Raw genomic sequence first — 21,659 nt, 5'->3', positions numbered from 1 at the left:
TAATCCCTCACCATGTGATCTCCTTTATAGTTCTCCAGCAGCGGATGGATTTAGCCCGGCTCACTCTGGAGGAACGCACGCTCCGGCTGTGTTGGAATCGCTGCCGAAGGAAGGCTGATATTATCCGCCCTAGAGATTCCCCTAGGTATGTGCATGGCTCTGCCGCATGGGGGTGATTGGTCGGGGTTAGCCATCTGGGAAGACCTTGGCATCCAAATGGTGGGTGATCTATACATGGAGGGGGTGCTGCTGCCCTTCCAGGAGCTGCAGGATGCCTATGGGATCCCGAGGGGGGATTATTTGCTTCATGCCGCTCTTGTGGCGGGCCTCCAAAAGCAATGGAATGCGGGGCTATCGGAACCACCGGTCGCCGCGGGCTGCCAATATGTAGTCATGGCAGCGGGTACGGTCAAAGCTATCACCTGCTTATACCGACAGCTGTCGACAGAACGTTTGCAGCCCCTAGTGGCGCTGAAAGATAAATGGGAAGCTGACCTTGGGAGGCCCATCCCCGAATTGACATGGCCAAAGCTGGTGCGGCGGGCCTGGAAAGGCACGCGTAACGCCCGGTTTCAACTGGTGCAATTCTTCACGCTACACAGGGCATACTTGACGCCCGTCAAGATACTGCAGTACTTTGGGGGCGTCCTAGCACAGTGCCCACGGTGTGGGGTGGACAAGGCTGACTTTCGCCACATGTTTTGGTCTTGCACGTCGCTGGGCAGCTATTGGGAGGACGTCATAGACTGCCTGAATCAAGTGACAGATCGTACCATCGACGCCAAGATGGGTGCCTGTTTGTTGCTTTGGTTTCCCCATACCCGTCGCACGAAGGTTACTAGTAAGTTTTGCGATTTAGGGTTGATTATGGCTAAGAGGGAGCTCACCATGCATTGGAAGTCAAGGGCGGGACCTAGCTTTCTGAGGTGGAGGGCGAATTTTGCAAAATGGGCAGGCAGTGAGGGTACACTTCGTTTGCAATTAGCGCATAGAGCGGACGACGAAAAGGCACTAGCAACAGCCAGAGCGTGGGAGGCATTGGTGGTTGAGCTCCAGGGACTACTGTGCGATGCCATAGACGAGGGGGAGATGCCAGAACACACTGGGGAGCCAGTGCGGAGAGATTAGGAGGGTGCTCTGGATGATGGACAGTGACCCATGCCAGGGAGGGCTCCTGGAACGCACTTAAGTTGGTAGAACTGGGACAGACCACCCCTGCCAATCATATGTTACGGGAGTAGGGCTTACCATCGGAAGACTAGGGGTAGGGGGCACACTGACAAGGGTGGAGGGGGGGGATGGGAGGGGAGGGGGGGCCCACACGGGAAGAGTATTTATGTCATTGTATAATTGTGTAGTCGGTCTCATATGATACTCTCTTGTGCCCTGTTGGTACCCTCGGGGGCCCGGGGGGGTTGTGTTGTTGAGAAAACAATAAAAAAATGTTTTTACAAAAAAAATCCTGGCCAAGCATAAAATTACAAGGAACTGGAGGTCACCGGGATGACCCAGAGTAACTGCCTAGAGAAGGGAAATGGAGAAATGGTTGAGTTGTGAGGAGAGATTACTCCAGAGGGAAGCCAGGTGCGGGATGGTCACAAGCAGCCCAGGCTTGGGAAACACTAGTATATAGTTTTACCACGCCAGAGTCTGACACCCCCATAGCCTCATCGCGGGATCACCGAACCTAGCTCCACTTTAAGGCTTATTGTGCACCTATTAACACTCCAGGGGGCCCCCGCTGTTAGCAAAGGCTCATCCACAAAGATTAGTGCTGATCAGCCACTAGCTTGTATTCTTCCTTAGTGCACTCAGACACAACACTTTGCTGACAAATGTATGGCTATGCTGACTCATGGGGGGGGGGGAGGGTGGAGATGTTTATTGCACTATGGGACCATTTATGAAAATGCATGAATATTCTGTTGAAGACATCCTACTTTGTACAATATAATACTGCAAATATGGTGAATGTTCTGCAAAACCCTGATAAAATTTGTTTGGAAAAAAAAAAGAATGCAACTATACGGTTCTTTATCGTCAAGGGAATGATCAGAATTCTGCTGGTTATTTACAATGCCCTGCTACTCCATAGAAGACAGCAGAGGATAATATCAAATTTTATTGTGAAATGGAGCACACCATCTGCCATGTCTTTAGAACAAATTGTCACTGTTACAAGGCAAGACAGTGAGATATTAAAAAAGTTAAAAGACATTATTAATCATCAGTCATGTAACCAGCACTCTAGACCTCTCACTAATGCCAGTGAGTATGTGAACATCACAAATGTAAGAGCTGAACTGTTAGTGAATCAAGAAGACCTCATTCTGTGAGGTACACAAATTGTTTTTCCAGAGAGTCTCTGACAACAAGTAATCGCCGTTGCCCGTGAGGGACATTGAGGAATAGTTGCCACTAAGAGAGATCTCCGTTATCAAGTCTGGTTTCCATATCTCGACAAAAGGGTAAAAATAGATTTGAAAACTTGTCACATATGCACCTGTCTTTCACCTCTAGTTGTTCGGCATCCTTTGAACATGTCAGAATTGCCACATCATGCTTAGGGGAGAATTGCTGTTGATTTCTTTCGTCCTCTTGAGAATGGACATCATCTTCCAGTTATTGTTGCTGAATACTCCCGTTTTCCTTTGATAGAAGACCTTTTATCAACTACACATGAAAAGGTTATTGAAAAATTAGATGGCCTCCTTGCAACATAGGGTGCATCTTCAATCTTAAAATATGACAATGGCCTACCTTTTAATAGTCGAGAATTCAATGACTTTCTAAATCACCTCAATATAAAGCATCAAAAAAGCACGCCTCTTCGGCCCCAGGCCAATGGTCTGGTAGAATTATGCATGAGTACTCTAAAGAAAGCTGTTCATCATGCTGCATTGGAGAAGCTTGACCTCAAAGTTGTTTTGAACACTACCCTTCCAGCTTACCTTTCGACCCCTCATTTAACGGCAGGGGAAAAACCTGCAACTATCATGTTTAGAAGAGCCATGATGAACAAGCTGCCCTAATGAACCTACCTCAGATCCAAGAATGAGGAAGACATTCATGCTACAGACTTTGGTAGCAAACAGAAAACATATGCTGACAAATTACATCTTGTAGAAGATGTCACCTTTACAAGAGGAAATCGAATGCTTGTCAGACAGCACAAAAAAGAAAGTCCAATGCTCCTTTTAAAGCTGAACCCTTTACCATCAATAACATAAAAAAACAACTGATGACTGCCCAGCATCTAGGAAAGTCCCTTACGAGAGATTCCTCTAATTTTCCACATGTGGCCCATCACTCACCAAACATTGAATCAATGTAGATACTGGGTCTTGACAGACTGTTGATGACTCTGTGCCTGATGATAATTCCACCTCACCTTTGCAGATCACGGATACTTCGACTGCAAATTCCCGGTTTCCAGTGACCTAAATAGGAGGTGTGATTCAGATGCCACTGCGTTTAATTGAAGAATTATAATTGCCTGTGTGCTCATGATTATCTGTGTAGTTATTCATGGATTTATTTGTGCATTTATTTATTTGTTTACTTATATGTCTATTTTGAAAAGTTGTAACTTTTTAACAAAGCAGGAGATGTAGAGTCTTGTAAATAAAAGAACGCTGGAACTCTTTTGGTTCCCACTGTACACCGTAGGGCTATGAAGTAAGCGTTGGAGAGATGAGTTGAAGCAGGCTCAGAATGTTGTGTTCTGACTGACACACAGCAGAATAAAGATGTGTAAAATTACTCTCAAAAGTGATACTGATGCAAACTCGGGGCAAAGTGTTAGTTAAACTGGGTCCTGGGATTTTTGACACCGGTGATTGAGGGAGGCTGATATAGGAATTATAACAGTCCTCACTTACTTAAGCAGTCATGTAAACAGACAGCATGTGTGTCTGCACTTTTCTTGAATGAGCATCATTGCCTGTTTCATTTTGTCCCATTTTCTTTTTTATCTTGCCCCAGGGTCGCTGTATGAACTTCTCCCGGGTTTAGTCAACCTAAAGAAAACAAGAACCTGCAACAGAAATCAGCGATCAGCACAAGAACAGTGGTGACCTCCACAGAAACAAAATACATCTGCCTCCGTGTATAGACAATCAATCACCTCCAAGCCTTCATCCACACTGCTGGTTAAACCCATTCCTTCTCTGTTCTGCATATGCTTTTGAATCTTTGACATAAGTACGTGGTTTACAGTACTGCCATTAAATTGCGTGTCTTACTGTACATATGACAATAGTAAGCTTATGTGTCAACACAACAAACTAGTGAAACCATTGACCAAAGAAACCGTCTGCGGGCTGTCTGAATACAAGCCTTTTTGGAAAAGGACATTTTCTTGAATAAGACAATATCACCTGCTTTTCCAAATCAGGACTTTGAGCTGAAAGCTAGAGGCGAACCCTTTCGAACAATTTGAAAAACTATTCTGTCATTCTGTTTGTTGCACTTTTTAGAGAAAAGTTACATCCTAAATTCATGCTGTTCCGACATTGGGTATTGAGAGGAGGCTTCAAGGTTTTGGGAGATGCAAGTCCTTGCCTCGAAACTTCATTTTAAGGTTGCTAATTATTTAATATGTGTAAAATATGTAATATTTTAGCATGAGGGTGCGGTGGATTGTGAGAAAAGTAACAGGACAGTCACTGCACAGACTTGCTGCCATTACCAGAGTTCTTAACAGCGGCCCTAAATTACCTTCACTGGAGAATTCTCTGGCAGTTTAAAAACGGTTCACATTTCATGTAATTTATTTGTTGTTATTTGTACGTAATAGTGTGGTGCCAGACTGTAAGTCCCTGGGAGACATCTTCAGCCCACTAACACATTTTTAATTGCTCTTTGCATGAGAATCTTAACATTCTATCAATATATTGGGTGTTTTATCACCTTAGCCAGCTGTTACATTGACCTACAAATGTATTGACTAGAAAAAATCAGCTACCAATACATCTCCAACATATGCCTAGATTTACTTTTTCTTAACCCTACATCTCCGTCCCTTGATGATATATATTTGGGTTTCATATGTGTGAAGTTATGAATAATACATCAATACTTACCTGTATATACTTACCTTGACAGTTCAGTGGTAGCTGATTTTCTGGAGTCGATATTATTGTAGGTTGATTTAAACAACTCAATATTTTGACATGCAATAATGTAATGAAATGCCTGAGATTGCACTCATATTTATTGTGCCATTTTAGTATTAAAACGTATCTCTGTACACATGTTTTTTTTATAGATAAAGGGCTGTGCATTAAGTTATGCATCAGCAGTTACAAAACTCTTCCTTTCACCTGTTGATAGTTGTACGTCCAGAAGTGTGCAAGCCGTCACAAAGTAATGAAAATGAATGTGTTATAATACTGAAAAGTAGCCAACATCACAGAGGATCTGTGACCGGATAGCAGCTTCATTCCAGTATTAGGGACTGTTAAGAAACTGGACGTTGAAGGGACCAGAGACCAGAGCAAAGGGTGGTTTTTCTGTACGGCAAGAATTCTTTGGTAAGATACATGACACAAGCCCAATAACCATCTTTTCTGGAGGAATGACTAGCTCACAGGTGCCAGCGGTGGACAAGTTGGGTGGTGCATCTGGTTCTCTTTGCCCAGAACGTCAAGGCAGTTGCATACATTTTTATATATCCGAAAAGTAGTGGGACGCCACTAAGGAAGCCGAAGCTGTTCCCTTTTGTGAAGTGGATTTTGCTTGGTGTCTTTTGTGTGCCTTTTATCTCCTTGACACAAACTACATATAAACCCACACCTTTGTTATTTTTGACATTCACTAATGATCAACAGGAAAATTATTTGCTAAAAAGTTTTGGGCTGGAATGTCTGCCAACACTAGATTCCACAGGGCCAAAAAGATCAAATATAGCTTAAAGGTTGGGCAGCAGGCGCTTCTTACATCATTATCACGAAGGAGGGAGTTCCGCTTAATGACTGCAAGGAGATAGGCACCGAAGGGAGTCACCCCATTCTGCCAAGACCCAACCCTACTTTGCATCAACTGCAGCAAGTGGGCTCACTTGGCCTCTTTCACAGCATTCCCATCATGATAACGTCTGTCTCATTCCTCCAGGATAGTAGGAGCAGTTCAATAACAACTGATCATTTATTGAGTAAGGAACCCACATATACAGTGGTGAGTAGGTACTATTATTACTCAACTTAATGGTACTTGTATCATCATCATCAGAAGGATTAAATGTTGAGTCCTGCACATTATACATAGAAATCTTCAGCAACTACTTTATCTTCTGAGCTATCCCACAAAAGAAACGTTTTACGGTCTTGGAACTTTTTATAAATAGCTAGGTTTGCGCTAAATATGTACGCATACATAGAACATGTTCATATATACATAGATAAGTGCATCCTTCCTAGGATCGCGTTAAGAAAAAAAGGTGTCAGTTTCACAGTAAGTTAGTATTTGCTTTGAATCACTGAATCCTAGTGTACCTGCTCCAGATGCAAACATACCGTTTTGCAGCATCAGGATGAGCCCACTGCATAATAAAATGAAGGCTGTTATGCCTTAGTTCAGTTTTTGGAATCAAATATACTGCTGTGCTGGAAAACCTGCAGCAGCCATTTCAGGTAAGAAACATACGCATTACTTATGCTCAAGTGCCTACATTTTCTAAAGTATCTAAGTGAGCTTTACAATGGTGCTTTGCAACAAGGGCAAATATGTCTAATATTAAAAAATAGAAACAACCTTTCATGTTAAGTTGTATTTGGAAGTCTGATTGCAAGATACAGTTTCTTCAATTTGTAATGACATAAGATGAACAATACAATGACATAAGATGAACAATACATTTGTTCCATTGTGGAACTGAATTTTTCTTCACCCTAAAACAGGACTGCTAGTTTGGTCGAGCACAGCGGTGCAATGAATGCAGCTGTGATGCATGTTTTAGAGCTCAAGTACGTCTTTAAAAAAAATGTAAATAAATGTTTTGAATATGATGTTGAATGGGTCTTTATTTGACAAGAAGCGATCCGTATAAGTTGTGCTACTATGCTGAATTTGTTGAGCTTCTTGGCTGTGCATTTTGGAGGATAGGTTATCGATAGGTAGATTTAAGCATTTTATGAAAAATCAATTGCCATTCCATTGCCACAAGACGATAGGGACGTTACTCCTCCAGAAGGCTGTAAAACACTAATGTTGCAGAATGCAAGCTGAATGTTCTACGAAACAATCAAGCATTAGCAAAGCTATGTTTCTCTTTTTTGACCTATTGACTTTGCCAATGCTTTTTGCTAATGCTGTGCTGCATCTGCAAAAGGAAAAGTTGCAGAAGCTTCACAATCTCGTGTAAAAAAAAGGCAAAAAAGGCACAATGAAGTGGCCGTCTTTTATAAGCACATGTGCATACAGAATAACACCGGCACCATTTTCTTTTGCTTTTAATTACTGACCCAAGACAGCGATTCCACTTGGATGAGTACGTAAAAACATTTAATTTTAACTGCGTGAAAGTGTAGTTTGACAGAACAGCAGCTTGGCAGCAAATAGCAGCCACTATGCCATCTAAAGACCATAACATGACAAAAAAAATCTAAAGGACTGCAAATTGTGGATGAGCCATGGAGTAGCGGATGCAGAGAGGCAACAGAAAGCGGATGTGGCGAGGCAGCAACAAAAGCGCTTGGGGCTAGTGGAGGAAAAAATTTCTCATGACGTTCTGAAAGATAAAAGTAGCTGTAAATCTGAGCAGTCGAAGGATAAACATCAGCTATTCAAAAGGATGGTAAAGAGGCCATGGTCCAAGCTACGGGCATGGGGCCATATGTATGAAAGGATTTAGCATTTCTTAATGGACCGAATCGCTATTTCGGGCCATTAAGGAATGCTAAATTTCCTTTCCTAATGTACAAAGGCATATATGCGGTCATACATTGCGATTTCTACCCAGTAGAAATTGCATTTTGCGATTTCCAAAATAGGATATTGCAAATACGGATTTCCTAATTGCGATTTCCTAAGCTCATTTACAAAGCATTTCCAAAATGTGAAATGGACATTTAGGAAATGCTATTACAATTGGATCCAATCTGAGGGTAACTATGTTCAATTTAAAAAAGCAGCCCAAAACACTTTTTTAAAAGTGCCATAAAGTGCACTTGACCCCAGGGCATCGGAGCGCTTGACACGAGCACTACTTACCTGTACATTATATTGAAGGGGGGCCTAAGGCCCATAGGTACAAATGTATTTGCTTTTCCTAATTTGTGAGTTTGTATTAAGAAATCGCAATTAGGAAATGCAAAACCATTTGTGCCTTTGGGCCTTAGGTCCATCGGAACGAATGGGTTTGCATTTCCTAAATAGCGATTTTCAAATAGCGATTGCAGCTCCTTAGAAATCGCTATTAGGAAATCGCTATTTTAGTACATTCTATTTTGTATTTCCTAAATAGCGATGTTTGAGGCATATGAGCTGCAGATCACACACTGAGCATAGATCGCCATCTGGTGTTGGGCACTTGTTTTTGTTTTGGAAAAGTCTTTGGAAGTCACAGGATAGGTGAGTCCTCCTTTGGATCATAGTGCGCATGGGCATCGGCTCCATCCTCAGATTGTTTTTTTCCGCCATCTGGCTCGGATGTGTTTATCGCGCTCCAGCTCTGTACCGTTACCAATCTACGGTATTGTTTTCGATCGTGATCCCCTATCCTCTCGCATCTCACCAACTTCGAAGTCCTCTATTCCGGTCGTCGACAAAGGCCTTCGGGTCTACCTCGGCCTCTACATCTGGCTCATGGAAAGGACTCCATTCAAGAAGTGTCCTCAATGTGGGTTGAAATTTCCACACACAGATCTGCATGAGGTGTGTAACCTCTGCCTTTCACTGGAGCACGAGGCCAGAGACTGTCCAGCTTGTGCCTCTTTCCACTTCAAAAAGACCATTCGAGATCGTCGAGCTCGAAGAACAATGGCTCGCTCATCAACTTCCATTCCAGAGGAAATCTTCCAAGAGGGCGTTGATGTACCAGAACAGGAGCGGATCGAAGAAGGCCTTGTCAGCGCCTCCGAAGCAGACTCCGACATCGAGGACATCACTCCTTGGCAACGGGTCTTAAGTACTGCCGTCGACCCCGACTCCCTCCCCCCACCACCGAAAAAGGCTTCGGTCACACCTTCACCTTCGGGCCCAGGTGCACACCGAGAAAGTACTTCTCACGCCCCGCCTCCGGGCCCGGCCAAGAAGCCAACAACAAAGCCTTCAAACCACTCGGGATCGAGTCAGTCTGCCGTCGTTACCGAAACTCAGACCCCGGCCACCGAAAAAGAAGACACCGTCCTCCTCCTCGGTGTCCACTACTGCCTCCGCATCGATGCACTCGGCACCCAAACCTCCCTCGACCCCGAAAAAGCCATCAGAACCGACCAAAAAGCCGCTACCGAAGATTACAGACTCTCAAACTTTGGAGCCGAAAAAGCATTCCGAACCCAAAAAACAACCGGTTCCACAGGCCCCTACAGACACCTCAAAATCTCACGGTTCCAAGACCAAAGAGCACAAAACAGCTCTACAGTAGGTGGCGGGCAAGCATTCAGAACCGAAAAAATCGGCACCGAAAGACATGCCTCCCACAGAAGAGCTTTTTAAACCAGATCCAACCCTAAAGACTCTTCCTAAACATCCAAAGACTGGTGAACTGATTCTGAGTTCTAAAAAGAGACCACTGGACTCGCCTACACCGGCTCCAGCACCTAAAAAGAAGGACATTGCGACATCTCCTCTCAGGATCCCTTCTCCACCTCCTCCTCCTCCACCTGCTCCTCCACCACACCGCTCTCCTACACCATCTCCTCCACCAGTGGATGATGATGGCACTTCTGATGACACGGGGAGGGTGCAGATGATGAGCCACTAGGGGATCCTAGTCCAACTCATACCCCAGACCCATGGTACGATTACAATACACCAGATGTCCCTAACGTGCCACAGGACGACATCTATCCCTCTAGAACTTCCCCTCCAGAGGATACCATGGGCTTCAACCAGCTCGTTCACAGAGCTGCACAGTACCATGGGGTTGACTTACACACAGACCCCGTGGATGATGATTTTTAATGGATACTTTTGATATCTCACAAAAGACCACCTTAATTCTACCCATGCTGAAAGGGGTAATTAAACAAGCACCAGAAGTGGTTAAAGACCCTGTTAGGGCTAGGGTTATCAACCCAAGAATAGAAAAGAAATATAAAGCCGTCCCAGCAGATCCAGCATACATTAAAGGCCACATTCCGTTGGATTCGTTAGTAGTCTCCAACGCCAGGGGATGCTCCACCCCCGACAAAGAGTCCAAACTCTTGGACACTTCCGGTAAACGCACAGCGTCTCAAGCAGCTAACATAAGGCTTATCGCCAACACTCAATCCTTGTTAGGTATGTATGATAGGGCGCACTACGACCAGCTAGAGACCCTATTGCAACACCTGCCTGACAAATATAGAAACAGGGCTAACGACCTCATACAAGAGGGTAAGCTCATCACTAACACCTCCATTCGCTGCTCTCTAGACGTGGCAGACACCGCCTCCCAAGCCATAAACACAAGTGTCCTTCTGCGAAGACACGCTTGGCTACGCATTTCGGGTTTTAAACTTGAAGTACAAACTTCCATTCTCAATCACCCCTTTGACCAGGAACACTTGTTCGAACCTACCGTGGATTCATCTCTCGAGAAGATGAAAAAAGACACTGACACAACTAAATCAATCCGAGCCTTGCAATCGCAAGCTCCCAGGCGCTCCTTTCGTCGCTCCTCTTACAGAGGCAACTCCAGAGGCTATTCCTCAGACAACCCCTCCATGTCTTACAAGACTCTCACCCAAACCACATTCACCAAGGGTTATCAGAGAGGAGGCTACAGAGGCAATAATAACAAAGGTAGAGGCAGAACTAACAACACCCGCTCTGCCTCCACCGTCACCCAATGACTTCCCTCCGCTCCCCCTGACCATCCCACACCTGTCGGGGGATGATTACTACAGTTCCTTCCTGTCTGGAACACCATCACCACAGACAGGTGGGTGAGGCAAATCGTTCAAACAGGTTACTGTCTGGAACTCACCTCTACTTCTCCAAACATACCACCCAGACAGCACCCAATGTCATTAGAACATTTATCACTGCTAAAACAGGAGGTAATCTCCCTCCTACAAAAACATGTAATAGAACCAGTCCCCCTGCATCCACAAAACACAGGAGTCTATTCCCTGTATTTCCTCATACCAAAGAAGGATCTCTGAGACCTATCCTAGACCTCAGACCCCTAAATCTGTACATACACTCAGACCACTTTCACATGGTCACGCTTCAAGAAGTCCTTCCTCTCCTTTCACAAGGCGAATTCCTTGCCACTCCAGATCTCAAGGACGCCTACTTTCATATTCCCATTCACACCTCTCACAGAAAATATCTCAGGTTTGTAGTGGAAGGCCAGCACTACCAATTCAAGGTACTCCCTTTCGGAGTCACCACAGCACCCAGAGTATTCACCAAGTGTCTGGCGGTAGTTCCAGCTTACCTCAGAAGACAGCACATTCAGTCTTCCCATATTTGGACGATTGGCTTATAAAAGCCAACTCATACAATCAGTGTGTACGTCACACTCACACAATAATCCAGCTACTCCACAACTTAGGGTTCACAATAAACCACACAAAGTCTCATCTACAACCGTCCCACATACAACAGTACCTCGGTGCTACAATAAACACCTCAAAAGCACTTGCATACCCCAGTCCAGCCAGGATAGCAAGCCTGCAGAGCCTTCTAACAAAATTTCAGCTGAAACACTCTCTTCCAGCTCGAGTGTTCATGCAGCTCATAGGGATGATGGCCTCTTGCATATTCATAGTACCTCACGCAAGACTCCAAATGCGTCCTCTGCAGGAGTGCTTGGCACGTCAGTGGAACCAAGCTCAAGGTCAGCTAACAAATCTGGTGTTGGTGGACGGTCGCACTCATCACTCTCTGCAGTGGTGGAACACCAAAAACATTTCCATAGGGCGACCGTTCCTCGAGCCGGTTCCACAGATTGTGTTAACAGCAATGCATCACTCTCCGGCTGGGGAGCCCATCTATTACATCCCACCATGCAGGGCAAGTGGCAAACGTTACTCCACATCAATCGCCTGGAGTTACTAGAGATTTTTCTTGCCCTAAAGGCATTCCAAAAGCAAATATCAGGCAAAGCTGTCCTAGTCCGCACCGACAACATGACAGCCATGTACTACATACAGAAACAGGACGGGACACATTCCCTACAGCTCTCCCAACTAGCGCAAAGCATTTGGGAAATGGGCTAGTCCTCAAAAAAAAATCTCCTAGCCCAACATGTTCCAGGAGTCCAGAACAGCATCGCTGATCTGTTAAGTCGTCAAACGCAACAGATTCACGAGTGGGAACTTCATCCACAAGTTCTTCAACCCTTTTTCCAATTGTGGGTGCAGCCAGAGATAGACCTCTTCGCCACACACGAAAATGCCAAATGCCCAAACTTCGCCGCCAGATATACACACCCATTGTCCAAAGGCAATGCAATATGGATGAGTTGGTCAGGCACATTTGCGTACGCTTTTCCTCCTCTCCCACTCATCCCACTGGTGGTGCGCAAACTACAGCAACATTCACTGACCCTCTTCCTAGTTGCTCCAACATGGCCAAACAACCGTGGTACACCACATTACTGGAACAGTCTCTAGTCCCGCACCAAAAACTACACCACTCCCCACGACTCTTAACCCAGAACCATGGAGAGATCAGACACCCGGACCCAGCACAGCTCAACCTAGCGATCTGGCTCCTGAGGTCTTAGAGTTCGGTTACCTTAACCTTCCCCCTGACTGTATGAACGTTATCAGAGAAGCTAGATGCCCCACCACTCGAGCCTGCTATGTAGCCAAGTGGAAACGATTCGTAATATATTGCCACTACAACACCGTTAATCCTTTAGATGTGTCAATTCAACACATCATAGGTTACCTACTGCATCTCCAAAGATGTAACTTAGCCTATAAATCTATTAGATTACACCTCGCTGCCATAGCAGCCTATTTACAAAATAGACAACACTTATCACTCTTCAGGATACCTGCCATCAAAGTGTTTATGGAAGGCCTGAAAAGAATAATTCCCCCCAGGGTACCCCCTCCCCTGTATGGAACTTAAACATTGTCCTCACCAGACTAATGGGTCCTCCTTTTGAACCTCTGCACAAATGCGAACTACAGTTTCTGATATGGAAAGTTTCTTTCCTAGTAGCCATTACTTCCCTTAGAAGAGTCAGTGAACTACAAGCACTAACTATTCAAGAACCGTTCTTACAACTCCATCATAATAAAGTTGTTCTCAGAACCAATGCTGTTGGGGCATTCTGAGCTCACCTGGGATTTGGATTGAGTGTTACTGCCTGGGCTCCATCTTGCTTCCTTCCCGCCCCGGTCCGACGTGGTAATTAGTACCGTTGTGCGGAGGGCGGGGAAGGTCAGAGCCAGGCACTTCCGGGGGCGGTTAGCGGTCTAGGGGTTTGGAAGTAGGAAGCTATAAGTGCACATGCTCCGGCGGCCGCGCAGCAGACGCGCTGCCAGCGCGCCAAAGGCAAGCCCGTCTGCGCCCGTCTGCGGCCGACCGGGGCCTGGGGCCACCCACCCTGGTTGTTCTAGCATTAAATTACGGTACAGTACCCAGGAACTGTTTGCCCTCCGTCCCCAAATGGCGGAGTTATGTTTACATAGCATGCAAGGTGGAAGTTCTGCTAGGACTTGTAGGCATTGCCCTTTCAAGTTTAGTCTGGGGAAAGAGGGGAAGGAGGTATCGGCCGTCTTGAGCTGCTGTCTGTTGAATTGGCATTCACTGAGGAAACATAGATTAGAGATTCACGACCTACTTATTGATAGTCAGGTGGATGTAATGTTTCTCACCGAGGCATGGTTAGACGAGGACTCTGCTCCGGAGATCCTTGAGGCATTGCCGAGTGGTTATGCGATTAGGCGAATTTACAGGGACTCTGGCAGAGGTGGGGGCGTGGCAATTATTTTTAAACATGTCATCCAATGCCTACTCGAGCCTACTATTATTGCTGATAGTGAGGCCGGCCTTTTTACTATCACGGTGGCGAGTAACTGTATTGTAAAAGGTCTTCTTATCTATCGTCCTCCTGAATATCCCTCCTGCTTTTAATCGAATTTGATTGAATATCTCACTCAACCAGCCTTGCGCTACAATAAACTCCTTGTGTTAGGAGACCTCAACCTACATCTGGAAGATGCAAGGTGTGTGGCGGCAGAGGAGCTGCGCCAGGAATTGGCGACTTTACAACTGAGATTAACAGCTGTCGCTCCTACTCATCAGCAGGGCCATTTGCTTGATCCCGTTTTCACAAATTGGGATGAGTTAGTGGTCGGTCTGCCTCAGCCTATGGTTTGGACGTATCATTATTTGGTCCCTTTTGTTATGCGGCTGCCAAGGCTTAAGGTGCAGGAGAATTTGACGGAGGGAATAACCTGCCGGAAATGGGTGGGTTTTTCCCCAGGCAAGTTCAATAGTGCCCTCTTGCAGGGGGACCACCGTGGGGAAAGGATGCTGATAGCGCTTGTCTAGATCTGGATAGGAGGATTGGGGAAGTACTTGATAGTACGGCCCCTTGGTCACGAAAACTATCAGGTAGAACTCGGAAATCTGCCCCTTGGTTCAATACCGTTTTGAGAAAAGCTAAGGCAAACTGCAAACGAGCGGAGAGGCACTGGAGGAAGGACTTTTCCGTTCTACGGAGGAGTGAGTACAAAGCGATGCTGAAGGGCTACCATGGACTTATTAGAAGAACGAAGGCAGAGTATTATCTGGAAAGAATTGGGTCTGCAGGCAACTCGACCAGGGAATTATTTAGGGTTTATAAGGAAATATCTTCCCTTGCTAGAGTGGCAACACCTGCAATAGGTTCAGTAGAGCTGTGTAACCAAATGGCAAATTTCTTTTCAGAAAAGATGGAGAAAATCTATTCCACCTTTCCGGACTCTGCCCTAGTAGACCAGAATATTTTGGACGAGATAGGGCCAGTTAATGAGGGTGAGGGACTAGACAGTTTTATTGTACCCCCCCCCCCCCCCCCAGAAATGCTGATCAAAATCTGCCTGAGTGTGAAGTCGGGTTCTCCTAAAGATCAGGCATCCCCAATAATGCTTAGAGGGTGCATAGAAACATTGGAACCCTTTATTAGACACCTTGTGGAGGTCTCATTTAGGACCAGCACAGTCCCAGGTCGCTGGAAGGAGGCAGTGGTTCTCCCTCTGCCTAAAAAACCACACTTAGGTTTATACCGCCTAGATAACCTGTGTCCAATCTCTCTTCTCCCCTACTTTGCTAAGATCGCGGAGAAAGTGGTGAATAAGCAACTCAAGGCACATATTGGGAAATTTCATCTTTTACACCCTACCCAATCGGGCTTCCGAGAATGTCACTCGACAGAGTCTGCCCTGCTATTGGCCACAGAGACCATTAGGCAATATGTGGGTGTGGGTAAGACGACGGCCTTGATCCTTTTGGATCTAAGTGCCGCCTTTGATACGGTTGCCCACCACACTCTAGTGCACCATTTGAAGAAGGGAGGTGTGTCAGGCAGGGCATTAAGCTGGATGGTATCATTTCTGGCGGAGCGCAGTTTTCACGTGAGACAGGGCGCGTACTATTCTAGGGTCATCAGCTTGAAGCAGGGGGTACCCCAGGGTTCAATCCTGAGCCCGACCTTGTTCAATCTGTATGTGGCTCCCTTAGCAGAGATCGCGGATGGTTTTGGGATTAGGGTTGTATCCTATGCTGACGACACCTAACTGGTGGTCTCCCTGACACAGGAACAGGACTCGGCAGCACCCAACTTTGTGGCATGTTTGCAAGATCGAGCATCATGGATGGATAAGAACTGTCTGAAGTTGAATGGTGATAAGACTGAGGTCCTGGTGGTGGGGAGAGCACCATCGGTGTGGTCGTCGGCCTGGTGGCCACAGAGCCTGGGGCCCACCCCTGTGCCTTGTGCCCAGGCTAAAAACCTGGGGATATGGATGGATTCTAATCTCTCCTTTGAGTACCAGACCAGACGGGTTGCGGGTGCCTGCTTTGGAGTTCTAAAGGGACTCCGCAAAACCCTGGATATGCTGCCTATTGCAGCCAGGAAGACTGAGGTAATTCAGTTTTAACTCCATTCTGTATTCTGTCGCCATTTTGTTGCCCTCACTCAGGCAGCTTGGTAAACCGAGTGTTTTTGCCCTTTGTGCTGCCACGTGTCAAATAACCTCCTGCCTCTGTTTACGAAACTGATGTCCACTAATCCTCGTCTGGTTTGACTAAACCCTGTCTCAACTGTCTGTTGGTTCGCACCATTCTTTCCAGATTGTATCTTATCTTCTGGCCTTCGCTACTCTCTACTTGTATTCTCTCATTTCACAACTGTCCTCCAAAGCATACAAATGTGTCCTGCCACCTGCAAGTTGAGTTGTAGACACTACCACTGATTAACTTGTGGGGAGGGGTGACAAAAACAGTTGGAAGAGAGGTTTATTTGGGTTACTTTATATCTTGTTTTCAAACTTTTCTCATTGGTTTTATCTTGTTTTCAAACTCTTCTCATTGGCTAACCATGTATGCATTGGGAGTGTTCTTGGTGAATCTATGTGCTATAAAAGATTGTGCACCACAGAGTAAAGTGGCAGTCTCCTAAGAACATACCGAGTGTACTTCTGGGACAACTGTACTTAGCTGCAGCTAATAAACCTGATCTTCTACGCTCAACAGAGTGTCCTGTGTCTCTGTTCAACAAAGCAGGTGAACTCAGGAGTTTAAGGCGTGCCCTGCGCCTCCAGGCCCATAAGGCCCTGGTTCTTCAATTGGTGCCCTCTGTGAGGCGGCTTCAGAGGTAGCGGTTTTTGCCTGAAGGTCGTGAGGAACCCCGCAAGAAAATTCTGGAGGAATCGCGAACCACGTCAAGCGACCCCTGTATGTCGAAGTGGTCCGAAGGTCTTTTTCAGCGCGGTTTCTCCTTCCTGACGGCTGCTGACGACTGCTGCCCTGACTGCCGCCTTGCTTTGGCTCCCTTTTGGTGATGTATGGTATCGCGAGACGTTAGACGGGCCTCTGTTGGCATAAGAAGACACTTAGTTAAGTATTGGTGGGTAGCTCCCACTATTTTGTTTTGTCTTTGGGTCTTTGATTCGGCTATTGCAAAAGCCGAAGCCGAGGGGTGAGTACATTTGTGCTGTGTTATTTGATTTAACCCCTTGATGTTTGTGAACAGTCCAGTGAAATAACGATGCCTGGTCTGAGTAAGTTTAGAAAGTTTTGTTGTTTTGGTTGTGATAGGGATTCGCGGCTGGAGGACTCTTGTCCAATTCCTCCGGTTGGAACTCCCACTTATGAGCTTTATTCTAAACATGGTGTTGGCCCCATTGCCTTTAATGAGGCATGGATAAGATACACGAAGAACGATGGGGTTCTGCAGTGGCCACAGAATGGTAGCTTTGAGCCTGACATATTAGATAATTTGGAAGCAATTTTGTTTAAAAGAAAAGCCCGGTCGGCAGTGTTTGACTCTTTCCGCCTTTGGCGCAAGGAAGCCAAACAGAAAGAAATAAGACAAGCAAAAAGAGATAGGAAGGAAAAGGGCATGACTGTTATACAGGTTGCCCAGCAGTTTAAAGATAATGAGAATGATTATACAATTGAGGTTTTAGATAGACAACATCGACATATAGCAGTCTGTTGGGCTGGTTTTTTTGCAGTCTTTTGGAACACTATTAAGAAGCGTTTCTTGTAAATATGACTTGCAACTAGTATTTACAAATGGTTTGGTTTAAGTACAGTCTGTGGGCTGTCCTTTGTTTTTGTCCTAAGTGTTGATCTGTGGTTTAAAATGTGTGTTTCTGTAGGTTAAATGTATGTGTCCTGAGTGTTTGACCCCTTTCTGTTTATGTCTGAAATGAGCTCAATGTGTGTTTGTGGTTTTTCTTGATGTATGTTTTCAGTCTGTTAAGCAAAATGTCAGTTAATTAATATTAAGTAGAAATTAAAAAAAAATCCAGAAATGAACCATGTGATATGCTAAATAGCTAAATGTTGCTATATAATTTATAGAGGAAGCAATTATGCACATGTATAAACTGTTAAATGCTTAAAAAATAAAATTCACATTCACATTCACTAGGAATACAATGGCCTCAAAAACAAAATTGTGTGTCTTGTTGAAAAATAAACTTATAGTATTTTTTTTGCTTACATATAGATATTAACAGGCAAACACTTCAGCTGAAGTAAATTTTTGCTGAACTCAAATGCAACACGCATTGATATGTCTTAGTTTGAAAAAGACTGCCACCGTGCTCATGTTACAACACTGAGAGACAAGCTTTTATTGTCGCTAAGCAAGCAGCTCTAATAGACAGGAATGTTTACTCGCCAGGACTTCGCCCTCAGTTGAATACGGGTGAAACTTTGCATTTCAAAATGTTGTTTTAAAAAGGTTCCAAAACTAAGGTTCATTATTTTGTATTACAGGAAGACATTTCAGTTAAGGGTTTCCTCTCTTTAAGCATTTTTATAAGAATATTCTTGGTTCTAATGTTAAAATAATTGTTCTGTTAAAAAAGAAAAAAAAAAGTGGCAGGCAAGGGATGCAGCTTGCTTTTATATGTGAAATTATCAAAAATGATTGGGTTTATCAAAAATAATTATTAATTATATGAAAAATAATTATTAAAAATAAGTGCTTCTAAATTATTTTTTTTACTATTTATAAAGCTTAATACTTATACTGTGACCTCCTAGCATTATAATTTAATTTAAGTTGTGTTGTACTGCATAATGAGGACATTTGTATATGGAATTTCACTTGGCGCAGGCTTAAAAAACTCATTTTTCTAAAGGATTTGCAAGAGATATGTCTAATATCCAATATCTGCAATCTGTAAAGAACATTCTGAGGATGATTAATATGTAGCACAATTATAGGATATTTATTTTTAGTGCCCCAAATATCAAAGTCGAAATTGGGTAAAATAGACTATTTAAACAGCATTCTTGCCCTTTACAATAGCTTTAAAGTGCCTTAGGCTTCAGTAAATGCATATATTTAGATATAATACAAATTTGCAGGTTGTTCCCATTTGGGGTTGCTTTTAATGTCTGAGTGAGCCAATGTGCCCACTGCAGAGGTTTGGGTTTAATATCAAGATTGAAGGTTCTAACTCTAGCTAGACCTACTGAGACGCTCATCCTTTTAAGGTTGATGAACTAAGTACCGTTGCATAGGGTAGTAACAAACATTTGTTCTAAAGCTAGTATGTTATGTTATTATGTTCTGTGAGTTATTCACAGTAAATGTTTTAATAATTTAAAAATAGAAATAAATTGCAGCCCCTAAAAGAAGTAATATATATAACATGTGTTTTTAAATAGGGTTAATTATTGCAGGTTAGGAAGAGTTAGGAAGGTTTTTTGTTTGTGACAAGCTTCAGGGTGAGGAGAGAGAAAGGGCTGAGGAGCGCAGAACGTGAGGCAGATTTTGACCTTGAGGTCAGCAAGGTGGGAGTTAGGAGTGAGTGTAAACAGATGAAGAAACCATTGCTTGGAAAAGCTTCTCTGACAGAAGACATTAATGCTTGCACACTATAGGAACCTTGAAAAGTGGCGGGGACCAGGAATGCTGGCAGAGGCTGGATAGCAGCCCAGAAAATTCTGCTGAGGTGTTATTCTTAGCTCTTGGAGGACTGTGCAAGGTCGAGAAGTGCATTCCTGCACGGCCTTGCTCAAAGCAGGGCCTCAAAGGGGGTAATACATTCATATTTTTGCTTTTGAAAAATACTGTCCATATAGTTCCCTTAATTTAAGATGGTTGGTTACAATTAATATTGTGTGTGTTATGAGAAGTATCAGCAGTAGGTTGAAACAAGATGATTTTTTTTGTATGACTCCTTTGAAAACAAAGCAAAATGTTTGTGTGTTTTCCATGTTTTTGCATTTTGTCCTTCTATGGATTGTTCCTGCTGGTCCTGTGTGTCAGAAGCGACACAGTAAGTTATATTTGACAGCCGGTCACCCATAACTGGTGACCAGCTGTCAAACGGAGGGTTAGGAAAGTAAAAAAAAGTGTAATTTTCATTTTAAGCCTGACAAATTAAGCAGGCCCGAATATTGAATTTTGGGCTGCAGGTTCATAGTGCATAAAGTACATGACATGGTGTTGTGAGGAACTGGAACATTAGCTGAGATTACCGTATATGGTGTAGGGGCCAGCGGCAGAGTTAAAATTTGTGTACTATTTTGACTTTTGTGTATCACCCATACTCTTGGTATTGTGTCACAAACTTGACTATCACCCGAGTAATTTTTCGTTCTTCCAATAGATTTTTCTTTTGCCGCTTCTCCCCTGATTGATGTTGCATTGTGCCTAGTTATTGGGGATTTTATCTATGTTCTAGTCCCATTTCTCTTTTTTCGTATTCCTTTGACCAGTTAGCCCTTTTATTATTATTGGTGTATTGTTCAGGTTCACACTTCCAGACTGTAGTAATGTACCAGGGACCCCCATATTATGTATAATTACCTTTTTGTATGACCAGACTGGTTTTTAAGAATTTTCTTTAGGCCTACTTCGATGTTTTCCAGTCTGACTGTCAGGGTAGTGATGGACTGGTTAACTGACTCAATACTATAGTAAGACAAGTTTTCCACCTCAATAGGAGATACCTTACATTTATTTTTTTGAACATGACAAATTTTCAATGACTATTTTAATTTGTTTTTTTTTTACCCTTTTGTTCCTGCTGCTTTAAGTTTCGGTGGGATCAGATGTGTTCTAAATCATGGAAATACCAGGACTCTCTAGTTCTTGTCTTTTGTTTCCACATTTGATTATTAGCCTGTGTATTGCATAGTGCACCTGATGCACAGTTATTAAAGGGAGGTATCTACATGTCCCTGATAATCTGCATCATGTGATTTCTCTTTTGAGGTGTTCTAGATAAGGAATTTAGGAACACCTAGACGTAATCATTGGAAAAAAAAAATGTTTACCCCATTAGGCAATGCCACCATGTGATAGAATTCCCATGTAACTATCTACCCTCAGATGGCAGAGGATAATGAAGGGTACCCAAATTGAAGAGACTAGAAGTACTGCCTTTGAGAATGACAGTGTATTCTAGACCAGAGTTGTCCTATGGCATATGGTCACTCCCTTGCAGATTGTAGGCCACCTGCTTGCAGTCCCATTGTTAAATACAATGAACTGTTTTTATACTAAACTGAAGGAAATTAACAACTGTGTCACATTTCCTACGTCACTATATTCTGCGGGAATTAAGTCATAATAACCTGCAGAACACTGATTTAAGCCTAATTCCCATCAGTGACAGCTACAGATGAAAAGCGGACGTCTTGGCCCTACAGTCCCAGCACCCAGAAAGTAGCAAGGCTGGACAGCGATCGCCAGCGCGCCATCAATGGTATCTCCAAAGCATCGTACTTGCTCCATCAGACGGCGATGGACATCACAAAACCAGAGTTTCAGTGTAAAAGAGCGAAAGAGAAGGATCCCTGTTGTTGTTGGCAGG

General features: G+C 44.1%; 1 protein-coding gene across 1 annotated transcript in view; it reads left to right on the top strand.

Moving 5' to 3' along the window:
- ANTXR2 (ANTXR cell adhesion molecule 2) overlaps window positions 1-7,007 on the top strand; it is a 670,700-nt gene extending 663,693 nt beyond the window's left edge. The window contains exon 17 of the mRNA XM_085625534.1: window positions 3,985-7,007. Coding sequence (XP_085481660.1) covers window positions 3,985-4,014 — 30 coding nt within the window. The 3' untranslated portion in view covers window positions 4,015-7,007. The remainder of the gene's footprint in view (window positions 1-3,984) is intronic.
- Window positions 7,008-21,659: the final 14,652 nt, after the last annotated feature.

The sequence above is a fragment of the Triturus cristatus genome, chromosome 9 (genome assembly GCF_964204655.1).
Source record: "Triturus cristatus chromosome 9, aTriCri1.1, whole genome shotgun sequence".
NCBI classification, from domain to species: domain Eukaryota; kingdom Metazoa; phylum Chordata; class Amphibia; order Caudata; family Salamandridae; genus Triturus; species Triturus cristatus.
This window is presented reverse-complemented; position numbering and strand designations above follow the sequence as displayed.